The sequence below is a fragment of the Porites lutea genome, chromosome 5 (genome assembly GCF_958299795.1).
Source record: "Porites lutea chromosome 5, jaPorLute2.1, whole genome shotgun sequence".
NCBI classification, from domain to species: domain Eukaryota; kingdom Metazoa; phylum Cnidaria; class Anthozoa; order Scleractinia; family Poritidae; genus Porites; species Porites lutea.
Window position 1 is genome coordinate 20,661,923 of NC_133205.1, and position 19,851 is coordinate 20,681,773.

Below are 19,851 nucleotides of genomic sequence, written 5' to 3' on the forward strand. Positions count from 1 at the left end.
TATTTCAACCTTTTCTCTCTTGGCTATTAGGTATACAACGCTTAGCTTGAGACCAGGAATCACTTCCTGGTAAGAAAAGCGAAATTTAGATGCTTTGTATCAAAAGACGATAAAACAGCGCTATTGCATTCTTGTGAAGAAATGAACAGAAATAAAAATTAGAAGAAACCATATATGTTTGAAACAACAGCTACTAAAAAACGAATCTGACAAAAATGGATGTAAAGTTCGCGCTTTCTGGTAACTTTTATAGGTCTTATTGCTATTTCACTTGTAACATGGATTGTCTGTTACTTGGTAGTAATTCCATGAAACTCAGGGTGAATCTCAAAATGCCTCGGAAGGCAGCGATGAGGTTGCATGAACAGCGCATTCTTGTTAATGACAAATCCTCGAGGGGGGCACATTGGGAATCGTGAAGTTTTCTTGTTTTTCTTTAGGAGTGGAACTTTTGTAGGTCTTCGGCGTTCAGTTGGGCCGGGTTCGTTTATCAACATCTGGCGGACTTGATCCATGATTGCATTACGGCCAGCCCTGGAGGAAAGACAGTTTAGTGATTTCTCTCATGTTATTTGGAATAATATTTAGATTTACGCCAAAAGCCAAGCTGTCGTCTGAACTTTTAAGAAATTTATTTCTGAACTAAAGTTTTTCTGAGACTGTGATCACTTAAATGCTGTAATATAACTGGTCAGCGAAGAACTTTAAAAAAACGCGTTACCTCAATGAGTTGTAAATAAGAGCCCGCGATTCAGTCATGTGACACTGGTCAGGGGATACCCTATTTTGACAACTGTCAATTACATAAAATGGCCGATGTCTAATACAGGTTAAACAAAATTTGTATTTCCATACGCCTTGGAAAGTTATCCGCTAACATGACATAACTACGGACAATTTTGTCAGAACTCAATTTCCTTACTTGTGGTGCTCTGCTGCTTACTTCGATTCGCGCGCGCGAGCGCTCCGCAATCACCACATTCTGAAAAATGTGAGCGGGCGTGCTCCGTGGTAAAATTTGTTTAGAGTAATTACCAGATCTAGCGAGAATGCCTGCCAAACGACATTACCATAAGAATTTTACGCTCTTCTTTATATCTTAAAATATTTGAACTCTGTGCTCTGAGCGAAATTCTGGAAGCTCACCTTGGCTGATTGGTGTGTGTTAATGCCATAATGAATACATGATGTTCTTGAGCGTTAATAATTTCAGTTTTTCTTTAGCGGCCACTGAAATGAACGAACTTGAAAGTGTAATTCACGACCTAAGTTTTGTCGCTTCACTTTCCCGTCCCATGTAAGGATTCCGAGTCATTATACGCCGTGGGTTCTGGATTCCAGGTATTGGATTCCAGTCTTTGTCAGTGGAACTTGGATTCTGGATCCTACACCGTGGATTCTGGAATCTGAATTACCTTAGATGGGGCGAACTTTCCCTTTGAAAACTTTTAAAGCTTACGTTGCTATTTGGACCGATAAAATGTGCCATTGATGGGGATTAACAAATGGTCGCTTCTACAAAACAGAGCACTCAGTTTGAATATCAAAAATAAATAACTCACCTGGAAACTTCCTCAGAGGTTTTGTTATCAACACAAATTTGTTGCAGACGGTCATATTTTCTATCCGTCTCCAGGCCTCCTTGATTCGTGCCTCTCCTCAACTTGTTCAAAAAGCCGACTGCAACATCACGATCTGAAAAAACCGGTGCGGGCCTTCTTAGCCAAACCTGAATTTACTTTTTTAAAGGTGGAATGTACAAAGTGTCCCTTTCCCGCGCCGTGCATCAGAAAATCGAAAAAAACGGGAATGAAGCTTACCTGTTCCATTTTGATGTTTAAGCCACCGATGGATAGCAGGTATGGCCTCAGGTTGTATAGCATGAGCCAAGCTCTGCAAAGAAAAAACATTGTAAACCCTATTTAGAAAGCGCTTTTCTTGCGTCTTGCGTCTTGCGTCTGATTAGCGCCCCCCCCCCCCCCCTCTCATGACTTTAATACCGCTCATGATACAGCCAATAAAATTACCAGAATAATGCACTCATCATTTCCAACATCTAGGTTCAATGACATGATGTGATGTCATTATGAAGTCGTATTATTGAATTTCTTAGCTTGTCACAAACAAAAAATCAAATCTTTCTTGCTACAAATAAGGTTGTTAACAGGTCTGAATAATGTATGTGGTTGGTAAAACGCGCAACATCGGTATTCAACAGCCTAGTCCCTAGGCATTCTCTCTTGATCCGTTGTCCGCGCGAACTCGACCAGTATCTCTCGGTGACGTCACAGCTCATGGCAGAGTCCAGGATAACCGAGCCGAAAACGCCTGGGGACTAGGCTGGCTATTCAATTCGTTTTGCAACAATTTTGCAAGACAAGTTGCACGTTTTTTGTTGCCCGTTTTTCCGTACCTTGAAGTAGCCATAAGCGAAACCAACACTTAAATAGTAAGGTGTCTGATGAAGTGATCGATTAATCAAATGTCAGTTCGATTTTCATTAAAACTATGTAAATCAAAATAATCCTGATAGAAAATTTCGTGTGTATGAAAAGATGCTTAAGAAGCAAAAAGGACTGTTTAAGTGGAAACTTTGCAGTGGGCATACCCTGCGCAGCTGGCGGGATAAGCGTGGGAGCGTTGCATTCTTTTGGCGGCGGAGCCGTGAGAAGGGAGAATATACGTCAATTACAAGTGAGAGGGAAAATCCCACCGGCGGGATTTTCCCTCTCACTTTGCATGGCGGCTCCGCCGCCAAAAACGTTCTCCGGGTACAAGAATCCCGCCATGCTACGCAGGCAAGAGCGGGCGTGGAGGAGCGTGGGCTCATTTTCCCTAAAAGTGACTGGTAGTACAGGTTGCTTACCATTTACATGAGCAAACCAGTTCTTCACGGTTTGGTTAAATGGTATGCGCAATTCAGGACTAGTCAATTTCTTCCGGGAATTGCGTTTATCGTGTTTAAAAATCAGTTCCATGCACCGAAAAACGGCCGCGAACACTGCGAATCAAAGCCTGAAACTGAACGGCTCCTGGAAACGGGTATCAAAGATGGCTTTGAAGAAGGAGTCACGAATTTCCATTTGGAATATCCTACCGGCAAAATACAATGTAGGACTAATTTTAACTTTTAACTTCACGTTGCGCCGCCTTTTGGGAATTTTCCCCTGGGCGGAAAACGCCATTTAATTTTCGATCCGATTTTCGGGAATCACGGTGATGGTAAACAACGACAGCCTATTTGCGCCCCCGCAGCGTGTCCGGCCGCCCCTAAACTTTTCCCCTTCTTTAGGGGCTAATCAAAAATTAAGAATGCCTCACCTTTCCCAAGTATCCTCGATCACCAGCGTCTAAACAACTCTCCACAATCAGTCTCTCTAAAAATTAAAAGTACAACTCAAAAGGTTAGCTGGTACCCATTTTGATGAAAACACATTAGAGAAATTACCGAAGAAAAAAGCGAAGTTAAGCTGCAAACTGAGGCATTTTTGCTTTTATCTTAGAGATGTAGAATTAATTCACCTTAAAAAAAGCTAACAAAACGTCAATTTGTACGACGTGTCCAATTTTTCTTTTCACTTGTAGTCATAAATTGCTCAATTTTGTATCTACAGAAAACGAACTCATCTTCATTCCAGTTTCATTAGCAGAATTTTGGACGGTTTTTATCTACTCGTTTTGAGTAACTGAGGAATTGCGAACATGACCCTGACGTTCATGATAAATCCCCCAAAACTCGTAAATTAGATGATACGTTAATTCCGGTTCTCTCTCCAGCAATTCAAAATTGAGAAGGAGCCTGGGAACAAGGGTTTGTTGAGAAAGTGCGAGCTGGTGATGTAGTCAGCATTTTAATATCGTAGTCGTATTTATGTACTTTTAAAACCAAAAGCAAAGTATCCTTAACATTTTTTTAACCTAACATTCATCCCTCGTGGATTTTCTTTCAAATCAGCAAAAAAAGTATGGCCTTCTAGCTATACTCTGATAAACTACTCTCGAAAAAAAGCCACAAGCTTATTTTTCAAGTCAGAGCGCACCAGACCATATTTTTAATCATTTTTTCCCCTCGACTTACCCTTTGATGAAGCCTGGGATACCAAACTGTCGTACGTCTGCCCTGCGTTCTTTGACACGCATAACGGTGTCATAGTGCACTGAAAAGTAAATTTTGATTATAATTGCCCCAAATCTGGACACAAAATAGTTCCTCAGACAAGATATTTTTAGGGCTTTGTCGAAGGACGCGTGACGAAGCATAATAATGTCTGCGTGGGATGATAAACCCGAAAAGGACTTCTATAATAAGCCCTTCCATACGTATTAGCCCCAACAGAGTTGCTCTGCTTATTTTTAGATCAGATTCCCATGATAAATGAATCAGTCATCCCATATTGATTATATCATAATTGTACAATATAAACCCCGGCGAAAAGCTAAGTCAGTTCTACTGACTTATATATATCGATTATTCAGGTGAACCCATGTTTTTGGTTAATTATTTTTTACCTTAATTATTTAGCGTGTGTAGCAGGCGCTTGAAGATGGATTGTATGTACGAAATTTCATTTTAAATAATAAAAGTTTATCTCTGATGTGTTCTCGAATACTATTATTTATATTTTCTCTCCAAGTTAAGGTGATTCTGAAAGGCAAATTTCCCTCCTATAATTACGCCCACCCAAAAGAATTTCAGTCGGATATATGGCTCCTAAAAGAAGCCTTGAATAATAAAGTCCTCCGGGGGTTATTTTCAGAATATAATTTTACGGTATTGGTATTGGATCAGTTACCTGTTTATATAGGGGTTATTATGATAATTAAGGGTTTGTTTGGTCAAAGGTTTATAGAGAAATTGTACATATTGGGAAATAACAAATTGAAACTGAAAACAAGTATTCAGTAATATAATGACGGCTGGAATATCGAATCAAACAACCACAACATTACAACAATATTTATTACCCCCTTTAGAATTATTACACGACAAAGATAACATGAAAATTTAGTAATTTATTAGAGCCTGTTAGCTGGAGAAACCGGGTTGTTTTCGTGTTTAAATTAAGCCCCGGCCTGATACTATTTAAGTTTATTTTTAGAAACAAGCAGAAGCAAGTGGGGGCATGGTTAGTATGCAGTTTCAATTAACGATATAAGCTTCTATGCAGTTTTCCGTAGAGAATTGTTCTGACAACAAATGACGCTTTATTTATTTTGGCAAAGGAAAATGTACTGAGATCTTTTAGGTGATAAGAAATATAGCAAAGTTACAAGTCTGTAAAATAAATTTCATTTTTTAATAGAAACAAGGGACTTACTCTTGGACGTGAACTGGGTACTGCTTCGACATTGTTTTTACCTTGAAAAATAGGTTGTTGAGTAACTTTTGGCCCTGACAAGGGAGGAAAATTGCAGAAAATAAATCGTATTGTAGAAAAAATTGCAATTTCAAGTTAACAAATAATAAAACCAAACTAGGAATGAAGGAGTGTGGTCATCAAGGCTCAAAACTCGGCTCGATATTGAGAGGCTTCCCTAGTGGGCTTTTTCGAGATGCTGGATTTGCCTTTTGAAGTCTGCCAGGATTCTGGAATTCAAAGCAAAATGGGGGCGGGATTCGGGACAGAAAGTGTGCACCCGGATGCGAGATGCCTCGATCGGGATTACAGGATTGAGGGGGTTACGTTCGGGATAACGGGATTGAAGAACCCTACAGGGGACTCTTGATCTGGAAAGGGTGATTTAATGTTCTTATAACGTGCAAACCTTGCATAGACGATTAGACGCCCCATTCATGTAAGAGAATACGGATTCCTGAATCCAGGAAATTTTTGCTTGTAGAATCCGGAAAATATTTGCTTAATCCTGGGCTTTAGAATTCGGAATACAGCTCAAGGAATCCCACTCTCGTCCCTAGAGCCACTCGGCTTAATTTGTAACCGACCAGTGGCTAGCTCTTCTTTTCAAGACCACGTGACCAAAAGAAACGACGGGCTCTGGGAACGAGAATGACAGAATCCGAAATAGCACTAACATTTGGAATCCAGAATCCAAGTTGCACTGACAAATACTAGAATCCAGTACCTGGAATCCAGGATCCATGGTGTGGAATCCAGAATCCAAGACTGTTCTGGATTCTCTTACATGGGGCAATGGAAAACATGAGGTGGTTTATCTCAGACCGACTTAATACAGGGGCCCATTACCCAACGACAATTTTTGGAAAATATCTGTTCGCAAGACGATTTGAGATCTAGAATTTTCGGAACATTTGTTGTTAAATTTCTTGCTTGCCTGCCTCTCCTAAGATTTTCGAACCCCCTCAAATGGTATAATTGCCCATTTTTAACGGTTGTTTACCCTAAAAAGGTCACCTAGATATTTCGGGAGCCTTTTTCTGGCTGACATTTTCGAAAAGGTAAGTTTTGATCACTATAATTTTCGGATCACTAGACTTTCAGCTAGGAAATCCGAACAGATGAAAAATTTTTATTAGGGGATAAAAATATGCCTATATCTACTGTTTAAATACTAAAATATGTTCAACAATGCTATTTTTAAGTGGTTTTGAACTATATTCTCGTTGGGTGCCCCTGTTAATAGGCTATAAATACAATTAAGAAATGGTGAAATCATTGCCGTTATAGCCGTAGAATTGATCTCAATGTTACACAAGTCATATAGTATTTACAAAAATAAAGTTCAGTCCTTACTCGTCGGGTAACGAGGCACCAAACAGTAAACGTCCTGGTACAGTTTACCGGCCTTCTCCGAATCTTATGTTTTTAAAAAAGAAAAGGTTTGTAGCGGAAAATCAGCGACTGCTGACTGATTGGTGCTAATGGAAATGATGATGATAATCGTGAAAATGATGATGATAATCGATGTACACGATAATATCAATGACAATGATGACGATGAAAATGATGACAATAATAATAACAACAATAAGTGATAATGATAATGACGTTTATGATAATGAGAGTGATAATGATGATGATGATGATGGTGGTGGTGGTGGTGGTGGTGGTGGTTGTAATGATAATAATTAGGACTGTAGCACTCTACTTACTAAATCTTCCCACATAGTCGTCGTAAAAACGCTGTCGGGTCTCCACGTCAGATAAATACAAGAATGCTTTACTGGCATCATTCACCTTTTGTCCTGGCATTGGCTTCGAAGGAATCCTCCAATTTAGAAAATTCTAAGGAATGAACAGAGTAATGAAAAGACGCTTCAACATCAACCAAAGGTGGATCAAATGATACCTTAAGCACTGAAGCACACGTACCAACTCCGCGGTATGGCCAGTACCTAATGGATTAAATAGCCCACGTTCTCGGCTAATCAACTGAATCAGACCGAAAAGCAGTTTTAGCCAACCAGCGCAGGATGTTCAGTAATAAATTTTTTCCCGAACGAGGCTAAATATACATTATCGTACAAATTTCTCATTCATTAGTTTAGTTCACCGCATGCGAAGATCGATGTCCCGGAGACGATCTTCAGACGTTCTATCCTGAATGAAATGGATAGAACGTTTTGAACGATCCAAACTCATTCGTGAGACGACCTTAACTGAGCCAGACGTCGACATTTAATTTTAACTCACTAAGTTTGGTTCGTCTCATGAAAAGTTCGAGGTTTGGCCTAGGCCTTAAGAACTAAATTTGATTCTAACGTAAAAAAACGCAACCATGAAGAGGGCAGAGTCCAGATTCTGGCAAGTTGGTGTCCGGAACCAGGAATATGGGTGATACCGGTGTGACACTCTAAACATATCGGACAGCTACGATTTTACAAATTTATTTGCCTAATATTTCGACTAGACAAAAATAGTCTTCATCGGGGGCTGGGAAAGCTAAGTGAGAATAGAATAAACGGTTACAGTATATAAAATAATACAAAAATAAAAAGATAAAATGTGATTGGTGAAGGAATACAATAGACAAAAACTTGTATAAAGAGGTTACATAAAAATATGTCAAAAGATAAAATTTCATCGCGTCTGTTCATTCCATAGGGTTCAAGTGTTTGCCTTTAGATATTAAAAATCCTTCGCGGGCCTTACGGATTCCGTCCCTGTCTGAATTAATTAGTTATATTCTCACTTATCTTTTCCAGCTCCTGATGAAGACTAGTTTTGTCTAGTCGAAATATTGGACAAATAAATTTGTAAACCTTAGCTGCCCCATCAGCCTTGCCTTCAATTTTAAGTGTTATTTTATATTGCTGATCCTGATTTTCGACAAGATCCGGCTTTCCCTCGCCGCTGTTTGTCCAAGTGGTCCCTGCAAGAATTGTTCACTAAATATAAACACTCGACCTTACCCTTAGTTTTACCTGTGATGGGTGTGGCCTATTTCGCCTGGTAACGGAGCAAGGCCTGGGCAACGCCGGCCTTCCTTCTTTTTTCGCAAAGTCAATCGAGTATGATGTTGAACCAAAGGAGTCGATGTTATATTTTCGAGGAATATTTAAGCCGCCATTTTTTTGGCACTTTGGGTAAATATGTTCCGAAGATTCATGAAACATTTTGCGTTCTCGCCAACATGGTTTGGAGATTTCTTCTCCTGCCGCTGTTGCCATTGTAAGAATGACGTGAAAAAACAGAGAATTTTAACCTGGAATCATTCTACTTAAGTAAATACCAAGCACTGAAGAGAGAGTTCCATAGCCGACTAGCACTTAAACAATAGCCATTAACTGTTTCATGTCATAATTAATTATACGTTATAGCTCCTATTAGAATCATGAATGAATAAACAACCAAAACTATTCGAAAAAAAAGAAAGAATAGTAATAATAATAATAATAATAATAAAATTAATAACAATAACAGAGATTTTATAAAAAAGATGATGATATGGAATAAAGAAAATTTAAACAAACAAACAAACAAAACATAAATGTATCCTGAATCAAACACGTGTATTGGTCCGCGCGCGATTATCGATCGACATGAGGTCACGTGACACCTTCTTGTTATTTTTATACTATTATTGCGCTCCTTGTAAATGTGTCGCAGTAAATGAGACGAAACAAAGTTAACAACTTTTATCATTACACAAGAGCTTTCGAGTCTTAGGAGTCTTGTAAAAAATGTATATTTTACTTCGTTATCTTAGTTTTTCTATTCTCTGTACCATTTCTCGCTGATTTCTCCTGCTCCCAACAACCGATAATTTACCTCTGAACTATCAGAATTTTAGATCTCTTGAGTATAAATATTAAACATTGGGCCCGTTCTTAAGGTAACTTTTTGACCTTTTTTCGGTCCTAGTCAGGGCCCTGGTCCTAGTCTAAAACGCAACGTGGCGGTAATAAAGGTCGCCCACGCATATTTAAATCAGCGGATAGCCTTCATTATGATAGATAATTCATATATGATTCCTATAGTGTACCGACCATCACAACGGCTAACATGGAGGCTGCAAACTACATCGGCACAAAATTTCGTAAGATTGAACTTTTTTCAGAAGTGTCGGTAAGTTTCCACTGGCGATAAATAGAAAATTAAAAGATAAATTCGTTGAATATGCTTTTGTTGGGCCTTTTAGGTGAATCTTTTCATAGGAACTGTGTTTATCGCAGTCGTCATTTTGGCCTTGTATTTCTTGAAGAGATTTATATTGCGTAAAAAAGGTGGGTAAATTTGTTCATTTCATGGTTCTATTTATTACTTGTAATGTCTCGTGTAGTGCTTGGCATATATTACTACATATTAACTTTAACTTTATTACATATCACACACTCACAATTGTTTTGACACACAGGCTCAGTCGAAGTACAAGATGCAACTTCTGAATTTCCAAAACCGAGATTTCGTAAACGGGACAAAATGATCTTCTACGGCAAAAAGTATTTGAGAAAGGTGAGAACTTGTTAATATCCCTGTGCGATATACACACGAAGCGATCGGCTGATAATTATCCAAATTATATGATGCTGAAGTTGAACATTAGATTGGTAAACATTTCATTGTCGAAGTGCATGAAACCTAACTTACGACACCTTATGTATCAAAGCATTTTTACCTTACTGTTAACCAGTAGGCGTAATTAAGTATATTTTATTTTCACCTCTCAGTTCGTGACAAGCTCATACACTAGCGTTTACTCCGTCCGAATACTGGGCTTACGTCAGTCTAACATCATTGTTTACCTATGTCATTTTCCAGTTGACTGAGTTGGAGTGGTTTTTGGTTTGAACAAGACGTTCGAAAACATGATTTGTTAGTTAACAAGGGCTACCTGTTGATCTCAGGAGGAGATCACATCAAATCAGCCATACCTTGGAAAACCAACATAATTATACAAAAGTGTGGATTACGATCCTGCAGAATGCTACTGCAGTCAGGGGAACTACCCACCTACCCCTTCCCTAAGGCAACATTTTGCCCTAAGTGAGAAGTAAGTGTTAATGTTGGCTTAGAGGAGGGGTAGGTGGGCAATTTCCCCCGAAACATATAATGATCCCTTTATCTGACTTGGACAATTCTCCATAGTTTGTGTACATGTAACTTTAGCTTGAGGTACAATTTGAATTTTAAGATTGCTATCCAAATTCCTGAAGGGGCTCTTTTATTTTTTGGACACTTTTTTCTATTACCAGCTTTCTTAAAGTGGGGGACTGGGTAGGAGTTAACACGAGGCCCACATAATCAGACAGAGCACACGAAGTTTCATTATGAAATTCTCAAGTTTGTTGTTGATCGGGCCAATATTGAACACGATACAAGCAGTGAAAACTAGAAAATTGTTCCTTGACACTAATTTTTTGTCTGGGGGTTCATATATTTCTTATAAATTCCACATTCCCAACAAGTTCTTCTTCTTCAGGGAGTCATGGGAAGATTTTCTGTAATTTTCTACGTCAGCTCTTCTTATTAACCTACTAATGAAATCAAGAGCGATGATGATGATGATGGCGATGATAACTCATATACTCTGTTTAAATTCAACTGAGAATTAAGAGCTAATCAGGCTTGGAGCAAATCACCTTTGGTGCCCATTTTATATTGTAAAAAGAAAATCAAACGAATGTTAGTGCCATTTCTTAGCCCCTAACCAGTTTATTTTTATTTTGTTAAGTCTGATATGTAGCTTTATTACTATTGCGTTACTTTGAAAACCATTCAAGGCTTGATCTTGAATGCTAACAAACAGTCTTCTGGCCTTGAAATTGGACTTTTGGGAAACTCTAGTTAGTGCTGAGACACAAAAAGTGTCAAAGGGTTACAGTTCAGGACCAGACAAGATGTTAATAAGGTTTTTTCCCTCAGTCTTTGTAGTTGCCTTCCGCTTGTGTTCCTAGTTGGGTTTCCTTCCTTGTTACAAGATCATAAAACACAAGGGCCAGTTTTTCATGTGAATTTTTTTTTTTATGTGGCTTGAGTGCAGACATACAAGTTGTCGCATATGCATTGTTTATCACATTCCACATTAGTCATGCTACTGGCGCATGTAACTGTTTTCAGATGAAAATATTTAAACAAGAAAAGTGAAGACCGTTTTAGTTTCACGTTGAAGTTGAAGATAATAGAACAACGGTACAGGGTTGTCATTAAGGGCAACAATCTGTAACACAAGTCATATCATGGGTGAGGGCACTGTGGTGGGTAATGTTACCAGTTAACCAAAGAAGGGATTGCACATAGTCATTAAAATGTTATGGCCAGTAAAAAATTACTTATACACCCTCCAAAAAAACCGATGACATCCCTTTTGGCATCAGTGGAGGGAAAGATCCACAAGCCCTAAGGAGCATAAACCATCCCAGCCTTGTTCCCAGGGTCTAATTCCTGACCTATGTGTCTCCTGTAGGAGAGGAGCCTGGAAAGAAATCAGAACCTTTCATTGTCAAATTCAACGCATTTGTTTTAATTAATAAAATGTATTTAACTTGTGTTGATAGGTGAAACAGCTGTCTCAACAAGATGAAGGATATAGAAGAACTATCAGAAAGAGACAGAAAGTTATGTTCAACTTTGGGAGAGAGTAAGTTATAATTTGAGTCTATATGTTTGAAATTCAACTGGCTGTCAGTGCTCTAAGGAAACTTCCCAGAAGGGTACCCAGGGTACCCAGGATATACATGTATACATGTTTCATGTGCAAAAGCCCTTATTCTGTAGCTTTTCAAAGGGAGAAATGATTCACACATATTGAACAGCATGTCCATATTAAAATTCAGGCATCTCCATGCTGTCATTAAGAGCCGGGGGCCGGTGATTTCCCCCGGGAGTTATGAACGTGGCCCCCGGCTAGTTGCATAGGAAAATAGAAGAAAAATAGAACCAAAAGAAATCCCTGGCTGGTTGATTCCCCACCTACTTTTTGTATTTACCTGGCAACTTGAGATCTTAATGACATCCCTGCATCTGACAAGGTGCAGTGGTGTGGAATGGCATAATTTGGTATATTACATCTCCTGTATACTGCGGGCATATTGCTCATAAAACTGAAAAAATTACTCAATGTCTGGAAAAAGTAAGCTGAATTCCTTCCTTTCTTTTAAGCAGATTTTCTCCAAAACATCAACTAAAATATGCTGGTTTGTTGGGTGGTTAATATTGTCTACAATGGTCACCTCTCCTCAACTTTCCATTTTTGTTCCAGAAGATATTTATACAATTTGCCCTTGTTAACTCTTCACCATGATCACCTCTCTACAATAACCACTACACTGTACATGACCATTGTGCAGGGGTTTGTGTGTTTTAATTTTTTTACAGAATTTTATTAAATGTCCAGATTTGGCTCTTTGTCTTTAAAGTAATATTACTTTTATACAAGTGTGCATTGGGTTAAAACATCATTATTAATATTTTAATATCATGTTTACATGTATGTAATTTTCTTGGAACTGTTTGTTTTAAAGACTTCGAAACTCAAATAGAAACCTGCAAACTGACGTACAGTACAGCAGTTAATGTACAACTGTGTTAGGCCAAACCTTTGGCTTCCCAGGCCTTTAACGTGTAATAACCTCAACCCTCCCCCAAACGGTGAAGTGATTGGTGACTGGTGTACAGTAATTATTTCATACGGTAAAATACAGTGGTCATGTAAATATGAAGTCTTGCAAATTGTTACATTAAAATCACTACTTATATTTTTACTGGAAAAAACCTAAATTTTAATTTAATAAAAACTAATTGATGATGATGATGATAATAAATTCATGCTTTTAATCTTAAATACTTGTAAATTATTGCAATTGTTTTTGTTTTAGGTATAGGAGGTAGTTTATTTTGTCTAAAATGAGTGCATGTGACAAGAATAATGTTGTTATACCCATAACAAAACCAGTTCACTCAATTTACACATTCATTTAATTTATTTAATTTTCCTTGAAGAAAAAAAAGCATGGTAAAAAGTAGGAAGGGTGAAAGCATGTTCATTGCTGTATGTATTTGCTGACCGTACGAGATGAAAAAAATAATGGAAAGACCCATTTGAAAACCACAAATAAATAAATAAATAAAGTAAAAAAAAAATAATCTTAATAAAAAAATAAATAAAGAAAAAATGTTTAGAACATAAAGGCAGACAGGACTACTTAATTTAGTTATAATATTATTTTAAACGCATTATTTGAATACATTCATGTACAGTACGTAGCTTCTCAGCAAGACAACCCAGAATGTGGAATTCATTACTAGAATTACATGTACCTTATTGAAAATTATTTTTAGATGTGGGGCTGTAAATTTCTTATTAAGTTACCCTGTCAAACAATGTGCCACCTGTTTAAAACATATCCATGGACCTGTTCCATGTGCAAAACACAGCAGTGAAATGTTATTAATTATTAATGTCCTGTCACTTCCAGTCTGTAGATACCAGTAAACTGCACAGCCTTGAAGCTGCCTTTGTGCAGAAAATTTGTGCTGTATTTCCTGTAGAAACCAGCTAGTCTTTTATTATTTAATTTTCTGTGACAATATGCTGTTTAGCTTGGAGTCTATGAACAGCTGATTTGTACTTGTAACTCAGACTGTTCAACTATAGATCATGTAGTAAGGCAGAGGATTTTGCATCTGTAAATCTATGGAATCGATTCCGGATTTCACATGGAATCTGTTCAGTACTTGCTTGGATTTTAATGTGTTTGGAAACTGTGTGACTTGGCCTTTAAGGTGAGGTCTTTATTTTAAAACGTCTTAAACAGCCATTTTACTCTGTACAGTATCTTAAGTTTTGCATGCACTGATTGTCTCGTAATTTTGAGCCTCATGACTATTACGAGCAGTTTTTGAATAGAATCTTGGAGCTTAGAAGAAAACAGTATTTTCACACCTATATCAACATCATTCTACATAATTAGATTTTATTACCTAGCATATACACTGACTTAATATAGATGTACATACACAAGTCACAGTATATACTGTCATTGTCTTTTGCTAACATTTGGCATATTTGTCAGATTAGGAATTCACATTGAATAAGATTTTAATATGTGAAAGAATTGACACAATAAGTTGACATAATCATGTATAGTGATGCAAATGTAGTGAAAGTTAGTATGAAGTTCATTGCTAGTGTGTTTAGCAAACCGACTAATATCGTTGCAATTTGATGATGCATAAATTAAGATACATACTACTTAAACATTTTTAATATCATACCACCTTTTGCATTCATTGTAGTTGTTTTCTAATTTCCAAGCATGTGAAGGAATTTAGCAAGCAATTCCGCCCTATTTTAAATTATCCTACATGTAGTTTTATTTGCGAGGAGCATTTCGTAGACTTAACGTCCTCAGTATGGTAGACAGTGGTTTGACTTTCCCTCCCACAATTATATTACCTTTTGTCCACCTATCTGAACATTTTTTTCTTCACAAACGCGTCATGATTATAAAACATTTCTTGATAAAACTGCTTTAGATTTTGATGACTGAAGCTTGATATTATATCCAAGGAGTTAGCAGTGTTTTTTAAAGGTTATTAACATGCAGTTGAACCTCTTCACATCGGCCGTGTCCGGTCCGAAGAACGTGGCCGTTGTAGAGAGGAAACCGATGTCGGAAGGTAGTGAAACAAGAGTCAGTGTATGGACTGTTCTCCAAAAAAAGTGGCTGTTGTAGAGAGGTGGCCGTTAGTGGAAGTTCGATTGTACATTTCTTTTGTAGGCTTTTGAGATTTGATGACAATGAACCAGGAAGACAGCTCAAGCAACCTCCAGCGGCGTTTCTCGAAGCAGACTCGGCTGAGGTAAGAGTTAAACTTCTTTTTCAATTTTTTGTTTTCGTTCTTGTACAGTTCCAGTCTTAAACTGTATTAGTAATTTTTTAATGTGCTATCTTGCTAAATGATTCTTGCCTGAGTGATGTTTCTTTACAGATTATCGTAAGCCTTTCACAGCTTTTCATAGTTTTTTTCTAAAAGGAATTTGTACAGTGGAACCCGGTTAATACGGAAACTAAGGGGTTTGCCATTGTGTCAGTAATCCAGGTGTCCGCATTAAGCGGGCTCTAAGAGAAAACGTCACGGACACTATATTATTATAACAAAACGTTCAAGTTCTTAGTAGTAATTGTAAAATCTCAAAGGATCCTCACGATCATTTATCATAGTCTCAGACTAAACTATCTTCCAAGTATTTGTCTTGAAATATACAACCAATTGAATCCGTGGCTTTACTTTGTACTGACGCTTTTAGTTTGCGAAAGTATGTGAGCTTTTCGTTGAGGTGAACATTATTATCCGTTACGGGGGTCCGTAGAGCGAGGTTCCACTGTAAAAAAGTTTTGAACAAAAAAGATGTTTCAGACTTCACTCCAAGATAAGCCTTTTTTTAAGACGCAAAGCTTTAGATTAGTAACGTTTACGATTAAAGCCTATTTTAGAGGGATTTATATCGAGTCAGTCATTGGGGCATAACGGTACTTATAATCTCCCCACCAATTTGCAGGCTGATTTTAAACAATTAAAAATTTTTCGTCTTCTTTTCTGGATATGCTAACCAACCCAATAATTTCATAAATGTAGTTTTTATGACGTCATCACTTCTCTTCTCAATGCCATCTAAACCTACAGGCCATAATTTCCGAGTTCCAAAAATTCTCAATTTAAAATCGAGGCTAAGTGCCAAACCTTCCTTTTGAAAATAAGTTTTATTTGCGTGCGAATAAATAATCATTTTCATATCAGTGGCTTCCACCATTAGCCTCGCTTTGAAACAGAGGCTAGGGGTAACTCGGAAATGGCCTCATTCTTTTTGCCTTTCTTGTTGCCGTCGCCGTCGTCGTTGCTTCGTCGTTGCTTGACCTCACTGTTTTTCAAGGCCTTCAGGGGGAACGGGGCTCATTTGTGTGTGCTACTTTTTGAACTGAACATGGCCCTTTTTTTGTTGACAGGTGGATATCAATGAACCTCGCCTCCCCCCTGAGGTTGTGTACATGCTCAAGAGTGTAAAGTAAGTGTATTTGATCGATCATTTGTTTATCTCTTTCTCCATTGCTGCCAGGGTGTAAAATAAATGATCCTTTCTTGTTGTTTTGAGGGTGTTTGGCCATTTTGAAAAGCCGCTTTTCTTTGAGCTGTGCAAGTACATTGAGACGAAGTTTGTTCCAGCTAATGCTCTTCTTTTTAGGCCAGGCCAGGTGAGTCGTATGGGTAATTCCGTTGCTTTTAACAGTCGTTGGCATGTTTGAATAACGGAAACAAAGTTTTTAAACAGTTCTGTACTCGCCATTGCCTGCGTTACAGGCGTTCAAAAGGGAAGGGAGGGGAAGGGAAAGGAATGCGCTCGCACGCCTGAAATTCGCTTCCCTTTCCTTTGAAACGCCTACCACGCAGACCATTTGCCAGTCGTCACTCGCCATTCGCCACCTCAAAACGAGGTCGAAAATGGGCCGAGTTAACTTCACATTGACTTCTGGAACTGTTACTAGGGACAGGGAAGAAAAAACTGGCCAATAGCTGACAAGCGTGTCCCCAGTAACGACCCCAGAAACAATTGCGGGACATTTTTGGCTCCAATTCTCTTCTTGTTTCTAAGGTGTCGAATGGCCGTTACACGCGAGCACATACGACGTAAAAATTCGTGCAATATGGAGCATTTCTACGTAAAAAAAAAAGAGCGAGTGAATTTTTACACGAGCAGGCAGTTTATCTTCACGTAGCTATCAATGGCTAAATTAATGACCGATCAATCTAACGGTTTATTTAAAATTTATGTCTGGATACTGCTAGTGATATTTTCAAATTAGAAGTGCATCCGAGAAAGTCAGTGGGTAAGGAATTTCTACACTGGATGATCATTTCCGTGATTTAGCGAGGATCGTAAGGGCCCAATTAACCATTCTGGGTCCTTGTTACACTGGGCCCCTATTAACCACACTGGGTCCCAGTTAACCACACTGGGTCCCTGTTAACCACACGGGGTCCCCATTAACCACACTGGGTCCCTAGTGACCACACTGGGTCCTTATTAACCACACTGGGTCCGTAATAATCACACTGGGCCCCTGTTGACCACACTGGGTCCCTATTAACCACACTGGGTCCCACTGGGTCCCTATTGACCACACTGGGTTCTTATTAACCACACTGGGTCCGTAATAATCACACTGGTCCCCTGTTGACCACACGGGGTCCCCATTAACCACACTGGGCCCCTATTGACCACACTGGGTCTCTTTTTTGTATCATTAAAGATGGATGATAGCATTTATGTGGTGCAGAGTGGAAAACTTTGCGTTTCTGTGGTGGAAAAGGTCAGTGGTTAGTAAACGCTAAAAAAGCCAATTCACAATATTTTTTATGCATACACTTTTTGCAAACCAGCTAATTTCAACTGTACTTCGCCCCCTAACACCTCCCCAACCTCGTTCCCAGGGCTCTCTCCTACCCGTTCTTACGGAGCGACGGGTAGGAGAGAGAACCTGGGAACAAGTTTGACACCTCCTCGAGACCCTGACCCGTAAGATGGCACTTTGGGTAAACGGAGACCAAGTGCACTTTCCTCTTGTAAATTGATGCGATCACATTTTTCAGGGCCCTACAAGAGCTAAAATAACCCCTCGTATGCGGATAGTAATAATAGGAATCAATCCAGTCAAAAAATTCTTACATTCTATACGTGAATGAAGACAATTAGTACAGGTGGATTACCTTTTGTTGCACGCGTCAACAGTTAAAAAATACGGTGGAACGTCGATATAACGAAGTGCCAACGCCTAGGGGACTGGCAAAATATTTCCGCTATAACGAAGTTTCTTTGTATCGAGGTTCGCTTCCATAAATCTTACTGGGATGAAGAATGTCCTTCGTTATCCCGCTCTCGTCACATAGAGGTTCGTTATATCGAGGTTCCATCGTGTAAATGTCAATCATTTGTTTCTTCATCTTCTCAACAGTTGCTCATCCATTGAGACAAATTTCAATTTTAGTACCAATATATTTAGGACACTATTTTTATATTTCCTACTTTGGTTTTGGTTCCTGCCCTTTCACGCGCAGTTGTGGTGGCCCGTTTTGAATGTGCTTTGTTTTAACAGGACGGCACACAAATGGTGATGAAAGAAGTGCCTCAAGGAGAAAGCATTTACAGCGTTCTCAGCATATTGGACTCTCTGACAGTAAGTCACCCTTTTGTGTTTGTTTGGTGTGTGATGAGGTACAAGCAGAAAAGCTTGCTATTACTTTAAGGCAGCCTAAGGTGGTAAAAAATGTGTTTATGGCGGTTTGGCACCTTTTAAAATGTCCCCTGTCGTGACATTACCTTTTGCTCTTGGTATTTGTTAAAGTGATAAGACTTTTTCTATGAAACCGTCACGTATAGCGTATAGTTCATTTGAGAGTAGATAAACAGCTTTATTTTGTGTTAAACCAAACAGAATTAAATTATCTTAAAGCAAATACGTGAAGTCGAGGCGCCAAGATCGGAAAACTTGCGAGTAAGTTTCCATTTGTGCTGAGTTAGTTAGCATCTGATTGGTCGAAAAGAGGCGCGAATGTTGCATAGTTTAGCAATACCGTAGTCTGTCTACAGACATCCCCTCCCTCTTGCGCTAAGGGTCAAGCCCAGTAGCCTAGAAATAGCGGAGTTACTTCTGACACTAGATGCTATCTTATAAACGAAAGACTTTTCTCAATAAACGGTTGACTTATTTGAATTGACCATTCCAATTTTTTTTTCTTTTTTTTTTTCAAAAGAAACGAGGACTGATTGACGCAAAGTGTTAATTAATGTGACGACCTGAGTGGGGCAAAACTGAGCCAGTTAACTGGAACAAGAAAACAAAGCTGTTAGAATCGAGCGCCGAAATGCATTTTTAAAGAGCTTTGTCGAATTGCGTGAAATAATCAAGAGACGTACCACGTTCTCTTCTCTCAAATGTATGGCTCTGCGTTAATTTGTAACCACTCTCATTGCGTTCTGTCGTTGTAGAGGGGACTGGGTATGGAAGAGCTTCAGAGAGCGCGACAATAAGAGTCGTCTCTGATGTTGAACGTACATAACTATGGTTCTGTAAAGTGCTACTCTCGTTTCCAGACCCCACAATGTGCATTATGGGCGAGTAATATTTTTCTTTGACACGAAAAGGGGTTCTTTATGTTTTTCACAATGCACTTGTTCACGTGCCGTATTTTTACCACTAGGGCCATCCATTGGCTTTGCCTCAGATATGCTGCAGAGCATTAGTGGATACACACGTTCTAAGGTATGTATACTGTAGGCAATTGTCTCAGTTGCTAATACTAATTTGAAAGTCTTTGAGCCTTCGTGATAGGAATTTTGATAAAGAAAACATTTTCTTTCTATTTTGTACTTGTTGTTTCTGTTACTGTGGTTAGTGTGTCTGGCTGAAAACAAAGACCTGTTTCTCTAATC

At 38.7% G+C, this 19,851-nt stretch overlaps 2 protein-coding genes across 2 annotated transcripts in view; one reads left to right on the top strand and one right to left on the bottom strand.

Moving 5' to 3' along the window:
- Positions 1–247: 247 nt before the first annotated feature.
- LOC140938060 (uncharacterized) lies at positions 248–8,670 on the bottom strand. Its single transcript, XM_073387600.1, has 9 exons — positions 8,345–8,670; positions 7,073–7,205; positions 6,714–6,776; positions 5,319–5,392; positions 4,079–4,157; positions 3,322–3,377; positions 1,821–1,893; positions 1,563–1,695; positions 248–534 (listed from the first exon to the last, which is right to left on the bottom strand). The coding sequence occupies exons 1-9, from the start codon at positions 8,588–8,590 to the stop codon at positions 291–293; spliced, it is 1,101 nt and encodes a 366-aa protein (XP_073243701.1). The 5' UTR covers positions 8,591–8,670; the 3' UTR covers positions 248–290.
- A 745-nt stretch (positions 8,671–9,415) lies between these two features.
- Positions 9,416–19,851, top strand: part of LOC140937001 (patatin-like phospholipase domain-containing protein 7) — a 54,886-nt gene continuing 44,450 nt past the window's right edge. The window contains exons 1-10 of the mRNA XM_073386519.1: positions 9,416–9,488; positions 9,562–9,646; positions 9,778–9,875; positions 11,918–12,000; positions 15,143–15,224; positions 16,370–16,428; positions 16,516–16,615; positions 17,672–17,731; positions 18,515–18,595; positions 19,620–19,681. Coding sequence (XP_073242620.1) covers positions 9,426–9,488; positions 9,562–9,646; positions 9,778–9,875; positions 11,918–12,000; positions 15,143–15,224; positions 16,370–16,428; positions 16,516–16,615; positions 17,672–17,731; positions 18,515–18,595; positions 19,620–19,681 — 773 coding nt within the window. The 5' untranslated portion in view covers positions 9,416–9,425. The remainder of the gene's footprint in view (positions 9,489–9,561; positions 9,647–9,777; positions 9,876–11,917; positions 12,001–15,142; positions 15,225–16,369; positions 16,429–16,515; positions 16,616–17,671; positions 17,732–18,514; positions 18,596–19,619; positions 19,682–19,851) is intronic.